Genomic DNA, 19,816 nt, shown 5'->3' on the forward strand with positions numbered 1-19,816 from the left:
GAAACTTATGTATCTTTGTTTTCATTGTTACATTACATTTAGCTGATGCTGTTGTCCAAAAAGTGCCTTACAGTTGTTACAGGGTTGTTACAGTTGTTGCAAGGTATTGGTTACAACCTGGACAAAATTTGGGGTTAGGTGCCTTGCTCAATGGCACTTAAGCAATGGTTGAATGTGTAGACAAACACATTCTTTCTTACTGGTAAGGGTGGGAATCGAACCTACAACCCTCAGACCTATAGACAGACTCCCCAATCATTAAGTCATTTGGTACCCCTCTTCAATTCCATGCCGTTTTACTTTGGCCAGAACCCACAGTTCAGCTCCTCCTCGACCTTCTCCTCACTTCAGCTCAACGGCTTGACCTAACTCTGATACGGTGTTTATTTATTGTAATAAAATAGTGAGTACATATGGGTTGGGTTCGCCCTTGTTACGAAAACCACTGAGTTCATCATGCCATGTAATCTGACACGTCATAGACAGCAGGCCAGGCCCATGTGCCCTATTGCTACATAACGAGCAGCTTGATATTTTAATCACAATTGCAACACACTAAGGTTTGGCTCATGTATTCTGATCATCCTTTAGTTCAGTGTTTCTCAAAGTGGGGCGTAAGCATTTAGAGCCTCTGAAGGGGGGAATGATGGAAAAAGTTTGAGAACCACTGCTTTAGTTGAAGGCCTAAAATGACCACATATGGTTACCGGTAAAAAGATAGCTTTAGAAGACAGAAACTCAGAATAGTAAATACTTTTTGTTTATTGAATGTAGAGTTGTTGTCTCTTTTCAAGAACAACACTATGTCATGATTGTTTTCACTTGTGTCAAATATCGAAAAGGTAAAGACTAAAAACTGCACTAAAAGCTTTGGATAAATAAAAAAAAGTACACGCTCTGAACCAAGAATGTAGTTATTGTTAATCATAAATATGTTAAGTAGAATCAGAAACACATGATTACGGCACAATAAGTATCTAAGTAAGTTCTGAAGACATGAAAAGTTGTTTTTCCTTTTTTTAAAGTAAGATGATTATCGCAGTGGCATGTTACGAAAAACAAGACAGGTAACTTGTGGATCCGCGACAAAAAAAAAAATACTGCTTAAGAGCGAAAGTTGGGGTTTGTAAAGACTTTCTGTCCTTTCATGACTGTTCCATCATACCACACAACTCTGGACACACTGTCACTTCATCTCTCTGAGCTCTCCCATCGTCCTGGACCTGAAAAAGACAAACCCCAACAGTTAGAGGTGAACAGTGGAGGGGGGGAAACGGCTAGTCCCTCAAATAATGTCAAAGGAATTCCATTCTTTACGGTTCCATTATGGAGAAAAACATTAAATCAATCAATGTACAATAGTTTACAGTTAACAGTTACAATTATGAACAAAAACATTAAGTCCATTAGCTATAAACCTTGAAGTGCAACTATTTGTGGAAGTAAGACAAAGCCCAAATGTCAAAGAAAGTCAAGCTTTCCATTGGTTAAAAAATACAGCATTACAACAGCATTACATACAAATGTTCTCTCAACATTTGATAACTTTGTGGAGTTTTTCAAAAGGTTAAAAAAGAGAGTTTTTGTTAGAAGAAATACTTTTAAAAGACAAAACTTTCCCACCACTGTCAGTATTAACATCACACAGTACAGGTAAGAAATAGTATAGCACTTTGTCGACGCGGTGGCATCCAAGTAGGTTTTAGCTCATGGACTACCAGGCTATTAAGGCTAGCACAGCTACAAATAAGGAAAAGCAAGCATTACAGGTAAGATTAGCAATGCAATGGTATTACAGAATCACACTGTAAATAAAAAAAGTCCAGAGAAAGCCGTATCCTTTGAAAAGTAAGTAGTTATTCTTTCAGTTTGGTGTTGATATTTAACGATTACTTGAAGTGCCTGAAAAAAATTGGCATTAAAATTACATTATATACTGTATGTATCGTATTAAATGAAAATGGGATTCCATAGAAAAAAAATTTAAACAGGAGAAAAAATAAGAAAATGAAAGAGGATAAAAGGCTGGAAGGGTTCCACTTTATTACATGTGTTGTCTTTTGTTTTGTTTTTGTTTTGTTGGCTATTGGTATACAGGATGTTGGAAGACCATACCAAATGGGAAGCGTTCGAGAGCGTACCGTACGCCTCTCGTACCCTGTCCGCTTTGAGCGGGCCTGAGAGAATCGGGAAGGTCAGCTCATGGCCTGCAATGAAGTTCCCGCTGGCAGGTACAAACAAGGTATATGTCAGAGTTAGGAGACAACATTCTTCCTTTCTTTTCTTTTCCCCCTTCTTTTTGCAAAAAAAAGTCCATTACTTCTGGCACCCCACTTTAGCAGTACTGTACCTGTTAACTTTTACAGTTACATCATCATCAATATGGTGAAGGAAAAAGAAGAGAGAAAAAAAGACGGCAAGGTCGACTGTGTTGTTACGTTACTGTGATCCCCCAAAAGACTGCCGTCTCTATGTTACCACTACTGAAAAGCACTCCAGGGTGCTGCGAAACACTTTCAAGAGGGAAAAAATTAAGCAAGTAAAAATAGCAAAGGTACAACATTACATAGCATTACATGTACAGTACAAATCAATAATAAAAACCCATATACAGTACAGAGAAAGGTTGAGATGGGGGGCAGAGATGGATGATGAAATGGTGGTTAACGTACCTTTAGACATTCCGTGGCAACTGTGCACTTTAGTATGGCTTGTAGTTGTTTTGGTGGCCTCCACGTCTTGGAGATTTACCATAGCCACTCTGCTGATCTGTGGTGGAAATGAAACAGCTCATCACATTCACTATACTCTTTCACCAACAACACAAACTTCGTATTTAGAATAAAAAATAAATAAAACATAATTGTCAATGTGATGACAAAATGGCAGAAACATCAACAACATGGCTTTAGCTTTATCAATAGCTTTATACAATGTGTGTGTTGAAATTAAAAAGGAAGGAAGAAATAAGGGGCAACTTCTCTGAAAACTGCTGCTTCTTACTTGTTACCTGTAAAGCACGTCTGGTCAACTTCTGTGTTTTTTGTTTTGTATTATTTATTATGTGCTGCACAAATACTTGTAGAAGGACTGGACTTGTGTAAATGGTATTACATACTATTGTAGTCACCATAGCCGCCGTAGTAGTTGTTGTAACCAGAGTAATCGTAGCCGCCGTATCCTCCGTAGCCTTGGTTGTTATAGCCATAGTTGCCGTAGTTGCCATAGTTGCCGTAGCCCTGGTTCCAGTAATTGCCGTATCCTTGGTTCCAGTTTTGATTTGGACCTGCAAAGTACCAGTATTCATAGATCAGTTACTTGTAAATATGGGGTAGTGGGGGTTAGATTAAAAAATGGAGGAATAATTCACACTGACATTCACAACCAATACAGTAGTAATCCATTTAATAGTTCAAAGATACTAGGTGCTGGTAAATGCAGGAGTGTTCAATACGGTACTTCAAAAGAAAGTTTACCGCACACTTATTTGACTTTTTTTATTCAGAGCCAACAATGCGTTTCACCTCTATGCATCATTAGGTTCGCTCAGGAGTAGTAATATATTTCTTAACATTCTTCATCAGATGTTATACTAATGTTATACTAATTGCTTGGCTATTTGCTTTATTATCTAATCTTCATATTATCTCTTTTGATGTTATCAGTAATGTACCTGCGCAAAGTCGAACTCCTCATCCCTGTTCTACAGTCTTATAACCTTGCCTCTGACTCTGCTCCAGATTCAACTGATTCTTGTTCAGATTTTCACAAGGAACAACCAAAATGCCTTCTTGTCCGTATGCTAGGCACACAACTCAGAAACACGTTGGAATGAAGAATGCACTTTTAAAAGTGAAGCATAGAACTGACGTAGTACGCAAACCGTACGGATTTTTTTTTTTTTACATCTGCTGGAAATCGCCAATGCCAGGTAATATGTAACTAACATGTAACATGTAGTACTGCCATTGTTAAGTTGCACCAACAATACCAAAGTCAGATTTGAGTGCAAACCCCTTGTCTTCATTCTGAGCAGAAATGTGTCTGGTGTAAAGTCCCATATTTAAGCACAAGTAACAAGCTCAGGAGTGGGGTCGGTAGCAGCAGACATTACCACACCACTGTAGTTCAGCCACAGAGCACACAAAAACAAAAGCTACAATACCACAAGACAACAAAATACATTAAAACTGGTCATCATCGGGTTGTTGTGGCCCACTACGCCAGCGCACTTAACCAGAGATAGTCAAACTATCCATGATGGCACAGATTCAAATAGTAATTTCCCAGCTATACGCCGTCTCTCTCTCCCAACCATTTCCTGTTTTTTCTGCCCTTTCCCAATGCAATAAAGGCTAAAATGCTCCCCAAAAAGCATCTCATCACAATGATAGGGGAAGGCCGTGGTTCAGTGATTAGGGAGTTAGACTTCAGTTCAGAGGGTTGCAGTGTCAAATCCAACCACTACGTCTCCCACCTTGGCCCGTGGCTTCAGTGCCCATGAGCAAGGGCCCAGACCCCAGATTGCTCCAAGGACTGTGACAAACCAATACACCGTACCTAGAATGACTGTAAGTCGCTTTGGATAAAAGCGTCAACTGTAATGTAATGGTAAACAATAGTGGTCTCACCTCCACCTCTCCCTCGAGATCGTCCAGAGTAGCCGCCTCGACCTCCCCACTGCTGCTGCTGCTGGTACTGCTCCTTAGACATGGCCACCTTGACCTCACACTGGACAGAAACGAGGTACACTCACAGTCATTTATTTCAATAGAGTAGAGTACTTCTATTATTTGCGAAGGGATTCACGGTGTCTATCAGCTTACATGAATACAAAAACACACAAAGACCTAATATACATTATTGCATGGACACAAGACCAGTGTGTGGTGATTATCACATTTCTCCTTAGATTAATTTGACTGCACATCACCAGCACCTGGACACTGGTTAAGCAAGTATTCATGAAAAAGGCAACATTAGTGAATGTACAGCATGAATTCTGGAAATAAACAACTAAAAATCTCACACTGGTTAAGCACAGGGACTCTGCGTTGAGTGACACATTATTGCGCATTGCAGTAAACATAAAGCACACACTTGAGTAATGCAGTCATGTGGTGATCCAGTTGTATGGTCATTTGGCACCCTTTGAAATACCATCACACACAAAGTCTACTGAGTGATTTGAAAAGTTGAAACTTTGGGAAGGATAGTCAATCCTGCCCTACAAAGGCAAAGAACCTTAACTCACCAGAGTGTGAAACTGAGAAAAGTGGCTTCAAAGTTTCTGTTTTGTTATCCTCTGTCCAGATAAAAGTATAATAGTTAGAGCTCCTAAAATTTGACAGTTGGTTACTATAAAGGAGATATATATGTATAGCAAAAAATATTTAGTTCAAATTTGACTTTTGACAGTTATTTGGCAGTTAAGGTATTCTGCCTTTGTATCATGGGCCAACAGTGAGGAGTCATGCTGAGCCAAAAGACAGTAACTGCCATATTTGTTTTCAATTTTATTTTATTTTAACTTATAAAATGTATATTTAAAGAAACTATAAGCCAGGTCTGGTCATAATGTCTGTTTTAAATTACATTTATGACATTGAGATGTCCTATTTAGTGGTATTAGGATATGGCGGGAATGTGTTTACATTGCATTGAATTACATTACAATTCATTATATCTCAAAATTGTTCAGATAAACAGCCTGGCAGACAAATTACTGTGTAGAAAGACTAATATATCATGAATAAATGCACAACATACTTTGAAATTTAAGAAAATGTAATCAAAATTGAATAAAAAGTTATATTTATGAAATGGCAGTTGGAAGTTAAGGTTCTCTGCCTTTGTATCATGGGCGAAAAAGTAAGGAGCCGTACCAAGGCAAAATACCTTAACTTCCTATTTTCTTTATTTTGACATTGAAAACAATCAAATTGGCTCATTATATTTATTCACATGATAAAGGTGGTCTGAAATACCCCAAAAATGACATTAACTCATTTTTGACCAAAATTGATATTAAGGTCTTTTGCCTTTGTAGGGCAGAATAGTCTATGTCGTTATTTTATGATGGTACACGACGCAAATTCAACTCACCTTGCTCAAGCCTATATTATGAAACTTCTTTTCCATTATCTTCTTGACTGGTTCTTCCTCTTTGAACGTGATGAAGCAGAAGCCTCTCCTCTTCTTAGTCTTGTTCTCCATTGGTAGTTCAATAGACTCCACCTGACAACCAGAGAGCAGAAGAGAAAAAAATATAAATGTCATCAACACGTTATTTAGCCTAATAATTCAGTGAATGACACTGAGGGTAATACACAACGTATGAAATGAATCTTTCAGCAGATAGGGATAGAATGAATGAATGACAGGGGTAGCCCTAAATTACTATTAGAATTAGAATTAGAATACTACAGAAATGTTAATGTTATTAATGTAAAAGCTTAAACCCCCATTAAAAGGTCACAGTCCACAGGTAGGCTGTATTGTGGGGACAGCCGTGGTGTAGTGGTTAAGGAGATGGGCTTTAGATCAGAGGGCTGCAGGTTCAAATCCCACCCTTCCACTCCCTACTGTACTCCATGGCTGAGATGCCCTTGAGCAAGACACCTGACCTCATACTGCGCCAGGGACTGTAACCAATACCCTATAAATAACTCGCTGTCGCTTTGGATAAAAGCATGAGCTATAATATGAGTATAATTTAATGTAATGTAATATCAAAAACAGTGGAGCTTAGTCCAGTGGTGTGGCCTCATGACGTGTACCGTTCCTATGGAACACTTCACTAAAGTATTTGCTATACATGGGTTCTACATTTTTGTTTTCTCCTACCTGCGCAACACTAGCTGCGCACAACTCAACCTCTCACTGTTGGAAACTGCTGTCGGCCAAAAAATTAGCTCACGTGGTTGGCTGCCAGTGTCTTGCCCCTCCTCACAACATTGTGTTTATAAACACGGTGAACCACAATGACACTATTGGCTACATAACACGACATTACACAAAGTAAACCATTATTTATTATCCATTAGTAAGAGTATGACACATACTATGACACTATTGGCAACATACTATGACACTATTTGGCTACATACTACAACATTACACATGGTAAACCATTAGTTACTCATTAGTAAGCCATTACAACATGGTCATTGCCATTCTGGTAATAGCGAACTTATAACAGGGGCTGTATCTGAACACATTAAGTGCTTAGAAGAGATCTAGAGATCGAGTACAATGGTGTTTGTAGTGAATACAAACAGGAAGTGTGTGTCCGTACCTCTCCGAATCCATCAAAGTATTCCTTGATCTTGTCCTCTGGTGTGTCAGGTGACAGACCCCCTACAAATATTTTCTTCACCGGCTCTTTGCTTTTCATGGCCTTGGCCCTCTTGGGGTCAATTACTTTTCCATTTAATTTATGTTCTTTCTGCGTAGTGACCTGAAGAAGAGAGAGGGGAAACATGTCAAACCATCTAGAAGGCAATTGACAACATGATGTCCTGTTTTACACAGACTTCTGCCCAGAGGCGATTCTAGTGTCAATGGGGACCCCAAGCAAAAACCCAAAAGAATGAACATTCAGAACAAATTGCCGCTATTATAGTTTGAAGTTGAGCTGTTTTTCACCATATAATGGCTGGGGGCCCAAAGCGGCTGCCTGCCTTGCCTGGTGACAAGCGCCTCTGCTTCTGCCTGTGATTAATCTCTAATATACGTACTGTATATTTTCCCATTTTCACTATTAGTTTTGTTATGATCTTCAATGTGCTATAAACATACTGTAGGCCTACCTTGTCAACACTTTCCACGTCTTTGAATAATACAAAACCGAATCCCCTGGACCTGCCAGTCATCGGATCCAGCTTCAGAGTGCAGTCAACCACCTCTCCAAACTTGGAGAAGTAATCTTTCAAGTCTTTCTTCGTGGTGTCCCAACTCAGTCCACCGACAAACATCTTCCTGTACGGGAAAATGTTGACAGCACAATGTTTATAGGTAAAAGATGCGCAAACAGTAAGCACAATGCCAACACATGGGAGCTCAGCTGTATGTTCTTGACACATCGCAGCTGATACGCATCACTTCACAGATGATATCTGCTGCTCAAGGTATGGCTTCAGCGTTGCATAAATCAAAGCATCAAATGTAGCATACATTCCGATCAGCACATGTGCAAGAGAAACCTATTTTGCTGCATGTTGACAGCTGGATACCAATCCTGTTGATGTAAATGCGTGATTCACTTTGGCGTCGTAGGGTTATTGTGAGTCTGTGAGCCTACCGAATTACCGGATAAAAGCTTGACCAACACGTAAGCCAGCCATGTTGCATAGCACAGCATCCGTGGGGTAACTTGTCGACCTGATATGGACTGCAATCACTCACCCTTCATCTTCCTCATTTTTACTGGCGTCGATCTTGGATCCCTCGGTTTCTGCGCCACCCGTCTGTGGTTCTCCAGCTGCTGCTGCTGCTGCCCCCTCGTCTTCCTCGGTGCCTGCTAACTCTTCCTCGCCCTGGTTGCTGACAGCCATGCACTCGCCCTCATCCACACTCATGGAGAGATCCTCGGCTAAAAACTGTTCATCGGACATTATAAATATACGCTTGGTTAGCTAGCAATTAACGACGCGACTGCAATTTGCGTGCCCAGTTCTAGCTACCCAAGTTTGACCAAATGCTAGCTGTTTTGCCTCTTGGCTACAGCTGATGACCACTCAGTCAGCTGTTAACGCGTAACTAAATTGTTAACAACCAAGTCGGACTTCCGTGTAGGCGTGTTACAGCGTTATTACCCCTGTCTTGTTTTGCTCTCAGGGGTTATTTTTTTAATACCGACCGTATGCTTCCGCGATGAAGTAATGCTAGCTACTACGAAACTAATGGCGTAGCATACAAAATGGTGGGCGGAAGTATACCAATTCTACATGAATGACAGCAAATTATTGGATAACATTTGTTGTGGGGTTTGCGCCGCTGAACTCGCGTGCGTCATTACAGGCTGCTGTTCAAAGGCGATCTTGTATACCACGTAAAAACTCATCGTTTGTTTGCATTCATCTTTTTTGTAATTCGTCGGGCATATTTTTTTTGCAGAGAATCATATACGGTGGTTGTCTCCTATTTAGCTATGCAGCATAAATCATTATGTTTGAGGAAGTAGTGCTTTAAAAAAGAGAAGGAAATCAAACCTCTGTCAGCATGTATGAAAGTAGTATACAAATCAACCAGCAGAGGGAGCCAGAGGACATGAAAAGACTCGGGCTTTTAGAAAAGCGGTCATGTGACAGTGTGAGTGATGCTGCACATCTGAGAAAGTACGTTTTTGTTTAGGCCTAGGCCTACAGCAAACAACACCTCGCCCATTTTTCTGATATGGGTGTTACCAGAGAATCTCTAGCTCAACAATCGTTTTCCTTCAATGACAACATTAAAAGGATACCACTCTAAAATATCAGAGAGTAGCATAATCATAGGCCTAAAATCACATCAGTGATGTAGGCCCTAAACCATTGAAAGAAAAGGTTATTCATGTGAAATAACAGTGTGAGTGATGCACCTGCACCCCTGGAAAAAGTGCATTTTTGTTTAGGCTTGGTAGGCATACAGCAAGCAACAACACCTGATCCATTTTTCTGATATGGGTGTTAAAGGCTCAATGAGATAGCCTACCACTCTAAAATATAATAGTAATCAATTAATAAAATCACACATCAATGATGCAGGCTCTAAACCAATATGTTTTTGCTACTTCATATAGGCCTACAAGTAACCTACTATCATGGCTTTTATCATGGTGTGTTATAGCCTACTCATTTGTTAGCCTGTATCTCGGTTGTGTTTTCACAAAGAGTTGCAACAATGTTCACTAACATCCTTGAACAAACACATAACAATAGCCTATTGGTCGTATAATAGCACTGAGATAATAGGCATGCATTTTTAAGTTGCTTGCAGCAAGTATGCAATGATTAACCTCAGCCAGTTGGCCAGGCAGCAGTCTCACAACATGCAGACCTCCTCAGACCTTCAAGTGAGTTTTACACTTGGCTGGCTTGGCCACCGCATTGTAAGACCTCATACAAAGACAAAGACCCAGAGGGACACACAACAAACATGGCAACTTTATTAACAGTAAAAAAAAAAAATGCACTGTTAATTAAATACCATTGTGTCCCCTTAGTGCAGGGATGGGGAACCTATGTCTCGAGGGCCATTTGCGGCCCTTGAAGCCGTTTTATCCAGTCCCAGACATACTTCTAACGTTATGCAGCTTCATATGAAATATGACATATTTTGTAAAGGAATCTTAGAAATTCCATTTGCAATACAATTAAGCTATATTCAGGGGACCCAGAGAAGGTGGGGTCTGTTGTAAAGGTGGCTGCCTTCAATATAGGCCTGAAGGGCAGGGGGTATTCCTGGTTTGTGTTCATAGTATGGCCCTTGGAGGACTTTTACAGCCCTTGGAGCAATTTGAAGTGGCCCTTCGAATGAAAAGGGTTCCGCACCCCTGACTTAGTGGTTAATTCACTATAGTTGAATATTGAATTTAAGTTATAGCCTGTGAAGCCATATGCTCTTTAAAACAGTGTTAACATCAAATCTCTAAATAAATTCAACTCAAAGATTTAACTCTAAATCCATGTCAGACCACGCCAGAAAAGTGTTGAATTAACACTGCAAATCTTACTTTGTATTCATTGCATTCCACTCATCTTAGCCTGTATCGTTGGCAAACCTTCTCTATTACTGGATTCATTCCTTTGCAGACAACAGTAAAAAGCGGGTGGATTGCACCCCTTGCAATGCCAACATAGCACACAAAACATGACCTTCCTGTTTGCAGGTGCAGGCTCTTGTGGTGTTCCTGTGTATAGCATTACGCTGTCTGGAATGGCTCAGTGGCATGCTTTCTTTGTCGTCTATTAGCCTTGGTCTTCTGGAGAGTGTGGGTGTGTGGGTGTGTGGGTGGGTTGGTGGTGTCTGTGTGTGTGTGTGTGTGTGTGTGTGTGTGTGTGTGTGTGCGTGTGTGTGTGTGTGTGTGTGTGTGTGTGTGTGTGTGTGTGTGTGTGTGTGTGTGTGTGTGTGTGTGTGTGTGTGTGTGTGTGTGTGTTGTCATATACCTTTTTTGATATCTCACTATGTTGAATACAGTAGGCCTATATCCCATTGAGATTCTATTATTATAGCATACATGTCAATGTTATATCCCTTTTAAACGACTGAACTGGAAGTGAGTTGTTTTCAATCTCCTAAATTGTACATGTGAACACTAACAATAAAAGGCATACCCTATTCCATTCCATTCCATTCTATTCTATTCTATTAGGCCTATATTATATTATATTATATTATATTATATTATATTATATTATATTATATTATATTATATTATATTATATTATATTATATACCATTCTATCTTTATAGATGTTAGAGATGGTGCCCCAAAATGAGGCTGTGTCTGTCTGGCAAAGCTAGAATCTCCTAATCTCTTTAGTCCTGTGTCAAGGCAGGATTAAGGGTGTGTCCCTGGGAAGCTCCACTCCACTAAAAACAGATACTGCGGGCAGACATGCTAAGTGTAGAGGAAGTTGAAAGAGAAGAACATAGATAGAGCCTCCCTTGCAGGGGTGAAGCTATAGGCGCCGCGAGCGGAGTATTTGCCCCTGGGCCCAAGGCTCTGCCATACTTGGAGGTGGGGGCCCTATTATTGGCATGTTGTATGGGGGGCCCTATCCACGTTTTGTCCTGGGGCCCTGTGTGCTCGACCACTGCTCCCTCTGTGGCCTTATAATGCTTTACAATAATCCACCGAAAGTCTGAGTTTTGCACCTGACCCCTTGGCTCACATCCTTGGCGTTCCTTCACAAACTATTTGTTCGACATAATGGCTTGGCCACAGTATCCATGGTACTGTAGGGTGGTCCCCTCTCTCCAGGGGCCGGCCGGCCTAACAGGTTTGGGCCACGTCCGGACGTCGGGGAGACGAGCTGGAGGGATTAGTAAGTCACAAACGTGCAGCAGCCTCACACACATTGTTTGCATGTGAAAGATGAGAAGCATGTCAGTCTCCATCGCGACAATGACATCCAAGAGCCTTTTCAAGTAATTATTGTATTGTGGTAGTAGGCCAGTGGGCCTCCAGACAGATACTATGTGCTGCTTGTAGTTCACGGCCATGAAAGGCTCCACAAAAAACCTTGTATGTCCTTGTATTGCAGATACCATACACCACGGGTGGGGAACCTATGTCTCGAGGGCCGTTTACGGTATAATTTTAATGTTGTGCAGATTTATTTAAAATATGAAATATTTCGTAAAGGAATCAAAGACATTATATTTTCAATACAATTAAGTTATATTCAGGGGACCTACTGTAGAGAAGGTGGGGTCTGTTTTAAATTTGGTGGCTGCCTTCAATATAGGCCTAAAGTGCAGGGGGAAATCCTGGTTGGCGTTCATAGTACAGCCCTCGGAGGACTTTTATAGCCCTTGGTGGAATTTGAAGTGGCCCCAGAGTGAAAAAGGTTCCCCACCCCTGCCATACACACTCTCTTTGCTCTTTATTACTGGTCCATGTTGAATAGAACCAACCAGTTGGTCTTCTAAGTCATGTGGGGTTTTTTTGTATTTGAGTGTGAATATGATTGAACTTATGAAGTAAGCAACAACACCACAATTTTCCTTAAATTATAGGTTTATCAACAAAAACGTAGCAAGTGTGTCTTTAGTTAAGCCTAAGAATCGATAGTAGTCTGGGCAATAGGCCGTATTTGTAGATGGTAACTGTTGTAAAGTGTATTTTGCATCAGAAAGAGATCCCCACAATCGTGTATATTTTCTTTATTAAGTACAATACCAAAATTGAAGCAAGTTTGCAAAGACGCTACAAGCAAGTTTCAGTAGTACACAAATAAATACCTCAAGGTTAGACAACAACTCAATCACTGTGGGGAATAATGGGTTGATTTACCTTAAAATCTCAAAACCTACCTAGACAAAACCTATGTGTATATAAAGCTAAATAGGCCTAGACAACTTAAGTATCAGTGTACTGTATGTGTATAACTGTGTGTGTGTGTGTGTGTGTGTGTGCGTGTGTGTGTGTGTGTGTGTGTGTGTGTGTGTGTGTGTGTGTGTGTGTGTGTGTGTGTGTGTGTGTGTGTGTGTGTGTGTGTGTGTGTGTGTGTGTGTGTGTGTGTGTGTGTCTTACAATATGGGCCCTACACTGTAAATATCTATTTATTTGACAAAGGGGCAAGAAACTAGGCTCTAACGGACAGACAGTCTCATTTCTTGGTTTCCTCAATCTGTTCGACTTCACTGGACTCGTCCACCACTTTCCCATTGATCATGGTCTGGGTCACCACCTTCACGATCTTCCTGGTTCGAACGTCAGGCTCCTCTGCAAAGGGGAGGTGAGAGAAAAACAGAAACAGAGAAGGGAAGAAAGAAAAAGAATTAAGAATTATCTTGATTTTATTAATTACATTTCTTCCCCCCAAAAAGCTATGGAATAACCTGCTCAAGGTCACTTGTACTGTATGTATACCACAGAACAAAATGGTTTGCATATATATGCCATTAAAATTATATTTTGCAGTGTTAATTCAATACTCAGGATCAGAATTAATACTCATAGAGTTGATCATATGGCACTTATATTTACTATGTACATTTATCTGTTTACCAATGACAAAAACAGTAGTGTAAGCCACAACATTGTATGAAGTTCAGAGTGTGCGACAACTAGACCTACTGTTTTCAGCAGTGAAAGTATTGGACCGCTGAACGCACCTCACATAGTGTGCGTTCAAAACAACTAAAGAAAAAAAAACAGGAGATCCAGAAGGAGCCGGGGAATCTAACGGCAACGGTGAGTGTTTACGAGGTTGTTATGGCGATGTAGTACAAGCAGAGGGAAGTGGAGTTGAGGTGTGAGAGAGGGACGCCAGATTACAGTGGGCGGCAACTTGTCCTGACACCATGTTGATAACAGCACATTTTCAGGTCAAGGGTGACAGAGAAGTCAGAAAGCAGTCTGAGATCTGGTGGCCATTTGGTGGTGGTGGTGGGGGGGTTGGAGTTACATTTATGTTGTGTTTATATATTTCTGAATGATTTTCTGCATCCTCGTTGATCACTCATTCAACCATTTCTGTTCACTCATCTCCCCCTCCTTCTCCCTCTTTCTCTCTCTCTGTGTGCATGCGTGCGTACAATGCATGACGTTTGTGTGTGTGTGTGTGTGTGTGTGTGTGTGTGTGTGTGTGTGTGTGTGTGTGTGTGTGTGTGTGTGTGTGTGTGTGTGTGTGTGTGTGTGTGTGTTTGTGTGTGTGTGCACGCATTACTCACTTTTTGGTGGAGGAGGGACCTCTTTCATCCTGCAGGGGAAAGGGAAAGAGGTTAGAATTCCACAGCTCACTTATGACGTATTATTTATTATGTAATATTTGTAAGCTATCGGTTCAGATTAGTAATTAAAGCAATTCTATGTCATCATATTCTACTTTGTTTGGTTGTATTCTTGTATAGATGCAAAAGTTCAAAGATCCATGCATTTATGCTTATATAGATGTTTTAGATGGGCATAGGGGTCTGTTGTCCCCGGCCCAGGGAGAGAGGAGGGCCCAGAATTGGGTCCTCATTGCATTGTATGCATTGGATTGGGGGGCCTTTTTAATGACTTTCCCCCAGGCCCAGCCAAAGCTGCCAGCATGTATTACTGTATTACTGAATTAACTATTAAATTCTGAAAGCATAAAAAAACGACAACGCACCCTTCCTCTCCTTCCAGCAGCCTCCTGTAGGTGGCGATCTCCATCTCCAGGTTCTGCTTGATGCGCAGCAGCTGCTCGTAGTCCGTCTTGTTGCGCTGCATGTCGAGGCGCAGCTGCGACAGGTCGTCCTCCAGCTGCGACAGCGTGGCCTGCAGACGCTCCATCTCCAGCGCATACTTCTGACCCGTCTCACCCAGGTTACCCTCCAGGGTCGCCAGCTAAGAAAGACAGGTAGACAGACAGTCAATGGTGCCACTAATACTTCTGTCCCGTCTCCCCCAGGTTACCCCACAGGGTCGCCAGCAGAAGACAGATAGACAGATGGACAGGCAGATAGACAGGCAGATAGACAGACACATGCAACCAAATGTGCCAGCTACCACACAATGACACACACACACACACATTTACACTCAGGGCTCTATTGTGCAACTATATCACAAATGCGACCACATTTTTCGGCAGTGTCACAGACAGGCGCCATTAATACTTCTGACCTGTCACCCCCAGATTACCCTGTACAGTAACCCAGCTAAGACTAAGGGACAGACATTATATTATATTATATTTAGCAGTTGCTATTATTAAAAATTAGTTTATTGGCCCTGTGACCCAACATGCCACTACACTAGATGCCTTGCTGTAGCCATGAATGGTGGCAAGAAGAATTAAAAGAACAGTAAAAAGCCTTTTAGGTTATCATACAGTGGAACTGATGTAACAACTATCTGTTGTCATGCAGAGTATTAGGTTTGTACTCACGCCATGAGTTTATTTCTGATTTTACTTTATACACCTCTGGTTCCAACCCACGTTCAATTATGGGATTCGAACCCGTGACCCTCTGTTCTAACAACTTAACCGTTAGGCCTACGACACGCTAGTCATGTGATCGATACTGACCCCCATGTCCTACTTCAAGGAGGCCGATAGCATCTGAGGCCACCATTGTTGCCATCCAATCTCTATACGACTGGCATGCACGGTGTCTAAGGTTTCATCTTGGACCAGGAGGACCGTGTTGGACTAAGTATCTTCTTGGCCTCCTTGGCTCATCAGTCACATCTGTAATATTGTACCATCCGTGATATGTGAGCATCAACCCTTGTAGCTACTAGAGCGACAGAACCATTGTCCACATTAGTGCACAGAGTGTACTGTCCTCTCTCATCCCTGTTGTCTCTTTACCTTCTGTGTCTTTCATGAACACACACATACGGGTGCACACACACACGCGCTTGCGCACACACACACACACACACACACGGGCGCGCGCACACACACACATTCATGCAAAGTAAACAATGAGTCACTTCAGTTAATCCATTCCCTTGATTCCCAGTCTTGTGTCTTTGGCCAACCCTTTTAGCCTTTAAAGTCTTCATTCCTTCAAGATATCCAGATAAAGTCAGTCAGGCGCTTCTCACCGCTTTTCCCATAAGAGACTGACCCAGGGTTGGACTGGTAATCTGACATACAGGACATTTTCAAGGTGGGCCGATGGTTTTCGAGGGCCAGTGCTGTTGTTTTTTGTTTCTTGTTTTTTTTCCCTTTGAGACCAGGGGCCTATTAATACTACAAAGCTGGTTCAGGATAAGTTAAGGTTAAGTTAAGAGGTAAATCATCTAATAGATGAGTCTGGAGTCCTTATTTTCTTAAGAAAAGCTCTTGTATTAGATGATTTACTTCTTAACTTAACCTTAACTTATCCTGAACCAGCTTTGTAGTATAGGCCAATGCCCTCAATTGATATGGGATGGCCCATTGGTCTATACCAGGGGTGGGGAACCTTTTTCATTCCAGGGGTCACTTCAAATTGCTCCGAGGGCCGTAAAAGTCCTCCGAGGGCTGTACTATGAACACAAACCAGGATTTCCCCTAGCACTTTAAGCCTGTATTGAAGGCAGCCACCTTTAAAACAGACCTCACCTTCTCTAGGTTCCCTGAATATAGCATCATTGAATTGCAAATGTGTTTTATAAGATTCCATTACAAAATGTGTCATATTTCAAGTGAAGCTGCATAACATTGCAATTACATCGGGGGCCGGATAAAACGGCCTCAAGGGCCGCAAATGGCCCTCGAGACATTGGTCCCCCACCCCTGGTCTAGAGAGAGAGAGAGAGAGAGAGAGAGAGAGAGAGAGAGAGAGAGAGAGAGAGAGAGAGAGACTTTATTAATCCCCAAGGGGAAATTGAGTGCCACCTGGTCATACACACAACACATAACAGGAAGACAGGACAAATACATAATAAATAAGAGCTAAGAAATAAATTAAAAAGTGGACTGAGCATACTATTGTAGAATAGCAGGAGGCTGGTCTATGCCAAAAATGCCCTGGCTATTTTCCCATCCCAGTCCAGCCCAGGACTGGGCCAAGTGGTCTGTTGAGTACGCGCCACAGAACTAAAAATAATAATGTAGTGTCCACACCAAACAAGCGCTATCAGCTGTTTTGACTCCTTGAGTGAAACCTCGGAATGGCAAGACTGCAAAAAAAGTGTTTGTTTTGTGTATCATTTGGACTGATTATGATGGTAGGAATGCCCTCATCACCAACATGTCTCCCCAGCCAACAGAGACAGATAACTGCATTGGCCTACAGGGCCCAGGATCAGGGGCCCAAGAGTCAACAGGCCCCTTAGGCCTAAGGCGATATATTTCTTTTCTCATATTATATTGCGGCATAATTGCAGTTTTAACGGCTGAATCGTTTTGTTTTTTTTCTTGAGGTACAACCCCCTAAACCCCCAATAACATAGACTCTCATATCTGGCCCAGAATCCTGATTGTTTTGTGAACTATCAACACCCATGGAGGGGGGGGGCTTTCTTGTTGTCTGGCCCTGGGGCCGATGGAATCATAGCCTGTCCCTGTCAGCCAGCTCCCAGCTTGCGGCAGAATTCCCTCTGCTCTTTTTTTCTTCTCGTCTTGAGAATTCCCTCTGCTCTGTTTTTGTGCTTCTTGCAGTGAGTGTTTGGCTTAGATAAAGATACCTCTAGTCTCCAAGAGAAATCAGCTAATCCCTACTGAGCACCACCGAGTGTCCTCACATTACCCTGTGAGGCGGACAATCAATGAGTCTCTGTGTGTGAGTACTGTTTTTCAAGAGGAAGTGGTTTGAAGTCATTTTCCTCTCGTCGTAGATCTGGATAATGGAAATCAGCAGGGAGTCTAACTGATATGATCAGATACAGTAGGTAGACTCAGTGGTCGATTCAATATTTTGTTTTACTTATTTTGACAAAGTTTTTGGTGAGAGCCCGCACACCTCGAATGTTTCTTTTTTAGCAGGTGCAGCTTTTCAAGGTACTCCAGTCTTCATTTAGGTCAAGGAAGAGCGCGACACTGCTTCTTCACAATTCACCACTTTTTTATTTTTCCTTATTTTTAGTTTTACTTATTTTCCCATTGGTATGATACTGAAGCTTGTCTGCTTGTCTGAAGCTGGTCTGCTTCTGTGATGGGTATATACAATATATTACTGTACAAGTTTGTGTGAGGGATTGATAGGATGGCATACAGTACTACACTCAGAGAGAATACAGGTAGAGGGATGTACGTACTATTTTTGGTATACCTGTTTGTGTGGATTCAAATACGAATTGGCTTGTGCAGGTATTCATGCAATATTGTTGGCTGTTTGCTTAAGCATACCTATCTGCCAAGGAGCGATATGATTTTTGCTACATGTTTGGCCGACGTCTGTATGATTTGGATAACTGTTTGACTTTGGCATGATTGGCTGCCTTTCTATGTTGGCTCAACAGAATTGGCAGGGGCGGTTTTAGACAAGGGCCAGGGTGGACCTAGCCTGGGAACTCCCATACTGCCTTTAGTTCTACACAATCGTTTCGATCTGAAAGACAGTCTGGCGAGGATGACTCATAACATCCAAGATCATGGGCCCTGTGTCATAATGGCCAAGCATTCCGACCTTAACAGTTTCTCTGCCCAATCAGAGAGCAGGGCAGTGCGTGTCTTAATAGCCAAGTATTCTGCCCCCTGCGGAATTTACAATAGGCAACTCCCCAGACCTAATCTCACTTGTGATTAGGTCTGGTATTAACCAGGCAAGGGTGAACCAGGGCCCTGTAGAATTGTTCCTGGCCCCTCTGTGCCCCCTGCGCCAAGCAGCCATTGATATAGCTTCTCAGCTTTCAATAGATTTCATTTATTGCTTTTCATGTGCTTCCGATGATGACGCAGGTGTTTTTGAAGGTGTTTTAGGCAACACTGGGTTTAGAAAAAGACACATACTGTATTTGGCAAAAGTTAAGGTCAAAGAGTAAGGGGGGGCCCTTCAAAACATGCTGGCCTCTCTCTGGCCCCCCTGGTAATTTTGGTCTACAACCGCCACTGAGGATTGGCTACCTGTTTGTGCTGAAGTTAACCTAATTGGCTATTAATTTGTGGTGACTTCAGTTTTGCAAACATCAACCTGATGCACTGACTCGGACACATCATCAGTGTTGTTTCCTGGAGTCACTGGGTGTTTCGGGTCTTACAACAGACACCCTCGACCAGGCGACTCGACCAGGGCTGATCAGACCCCGGCCTGTGTTCGAGTGGCATTCTATTCCCCCCACCTCTCTCCCCTCCTCAGCCAGAGCCATCTGGACGCTTTCTCAGCTGCCTCTGTGTTGTTGTTGATGGCTCTCTTCCAATTGGCCCCTGTTATGCCTATTATTGTGGTGACTTCAACCTGATTGGCTACCTGTTTGTGCAGGCTCTCCAGCTCCACCTCCAGGGTCTGCAGGAAGCGTTGGCGCTCGCTGAGCTCGTTCTGGGCGCTCCGCAGGGCCTCGTTGCTCTCCCTCACCTCATTCTGCACATTCTCCAGCTGAAACACACACACGCACACGCACACACACACACACACGCACACACACACACACACATACACATGGCTCGATCAAGATAGGCCATGCTTGTAGCGAAGAGGAGTAGGGTTGGCCCACCGGTACTCTGACCTTTTGGGGAACCATACTGGGGTACTGACTGCTACA

The 19,816-nt window shown here is 42.2% G+C and overlaps 2 protein-coding genes across 8 annotated transcripts in view; both read right to left on the reverse strand.

The window, feature by feature from the left end:
- Positions 1–744: 744 nt before the first annotated feature.
- Positions 745–8,967, reverse strand: hnrnpd (heterogeneous nuclear ribonucleoprotein D). Of its 6 annotated transcripts, XR_010036552.1 has the most exons (9): positions 8,407–8,958; positions 7,812–7,980; positions 7,298–7,459; positions 6,106–6,237; positions 4,632–4,731; positions 3,119–3,286; positions 2,673–2,769; positions 2,116–2,224; positions 745–1,223 (listed from the first exon to the last, which is right to left on the reverse strand). XR_010036552.1 is itself a non-coding variant. In XM_063210456.1 (8 exons), the coding sequence occupies exons 1-7, from the start codon at positions 8,613–8,615 to the stop codon at positions 2,702–2,704; spliced, it is 1,008 nt and encodes a 335-aa protein (XP_063066526.1). In that variant the 5' UTR covers positions 8,616–8,958; the 3' UTR covers positions 745–2,224; positions 2,673–2,701. The 6 variants fall into 6 exon arrangements, 5 of the variants coding, with proteins under 5 accessions (XP_063066526.1, XP_063066527.1, XP_063066525.1 ...); XM_063210456.1 differs by having other exon boundaries at positions 745–2,224; XM_063210457.1 differs by lacking the exon at positions 2,116–2,224 and having other exon boundaries at positions 3,131–3,286; positions 8,407–8,955.
- A 4,258-nt stretch (positions 8,968–13,225) lies between these two features.
- The window catches only part of si:ch211-243g18.2 (uncharacterized protein LOC559906 homolog), an 18,918-nt gene continuing 12,327 nt past the window's right edge, over positions 13,226–19,816 (reverse strand). For both annotated transcript variants that reach the window (XM_063211313.1, XM_063211312.1), the window contains 4 exons: positions 19,525–19,650; positions 14,808–15,025; positions 14,383–14,411; positions 13,226–13,432 (listed from right to left, as the gene is read on the reverse strand). In XM_063211313.1, coding sequence (XP_063067383.1) covers positions 13,317–13,432; positions 14,383–14,411; positions 14,808–15,025; positions 19,525–19,650 — 489 coding nt within the window. In that variant the 3' untranslated portion in view covers positions 13,226–13,316. The remainder of the gene's footprint in view (positions 13,433–14,382; positions 14,412–14,807; positions 15,026–19,524; positions 19,651–19,816) is intronic.

This window comes from Engraulis encrasicolus, chromosome 11 (assembly GCF_034702125.1).
Source record: "Engraulis encrasicolus isolate BLACKSEA-1 chromosome 11, IST_EnEncr_1.0, whole genome shotgun sequence".
In the NCBI taxonomy this organism is placed as follows: domain Eukaryota; kingdom Metazoa; phylum Chordata; class Actinopteri; order Clupeiformes; family Engraulidae; genus Engraulis; species Engraulis encrasicolus.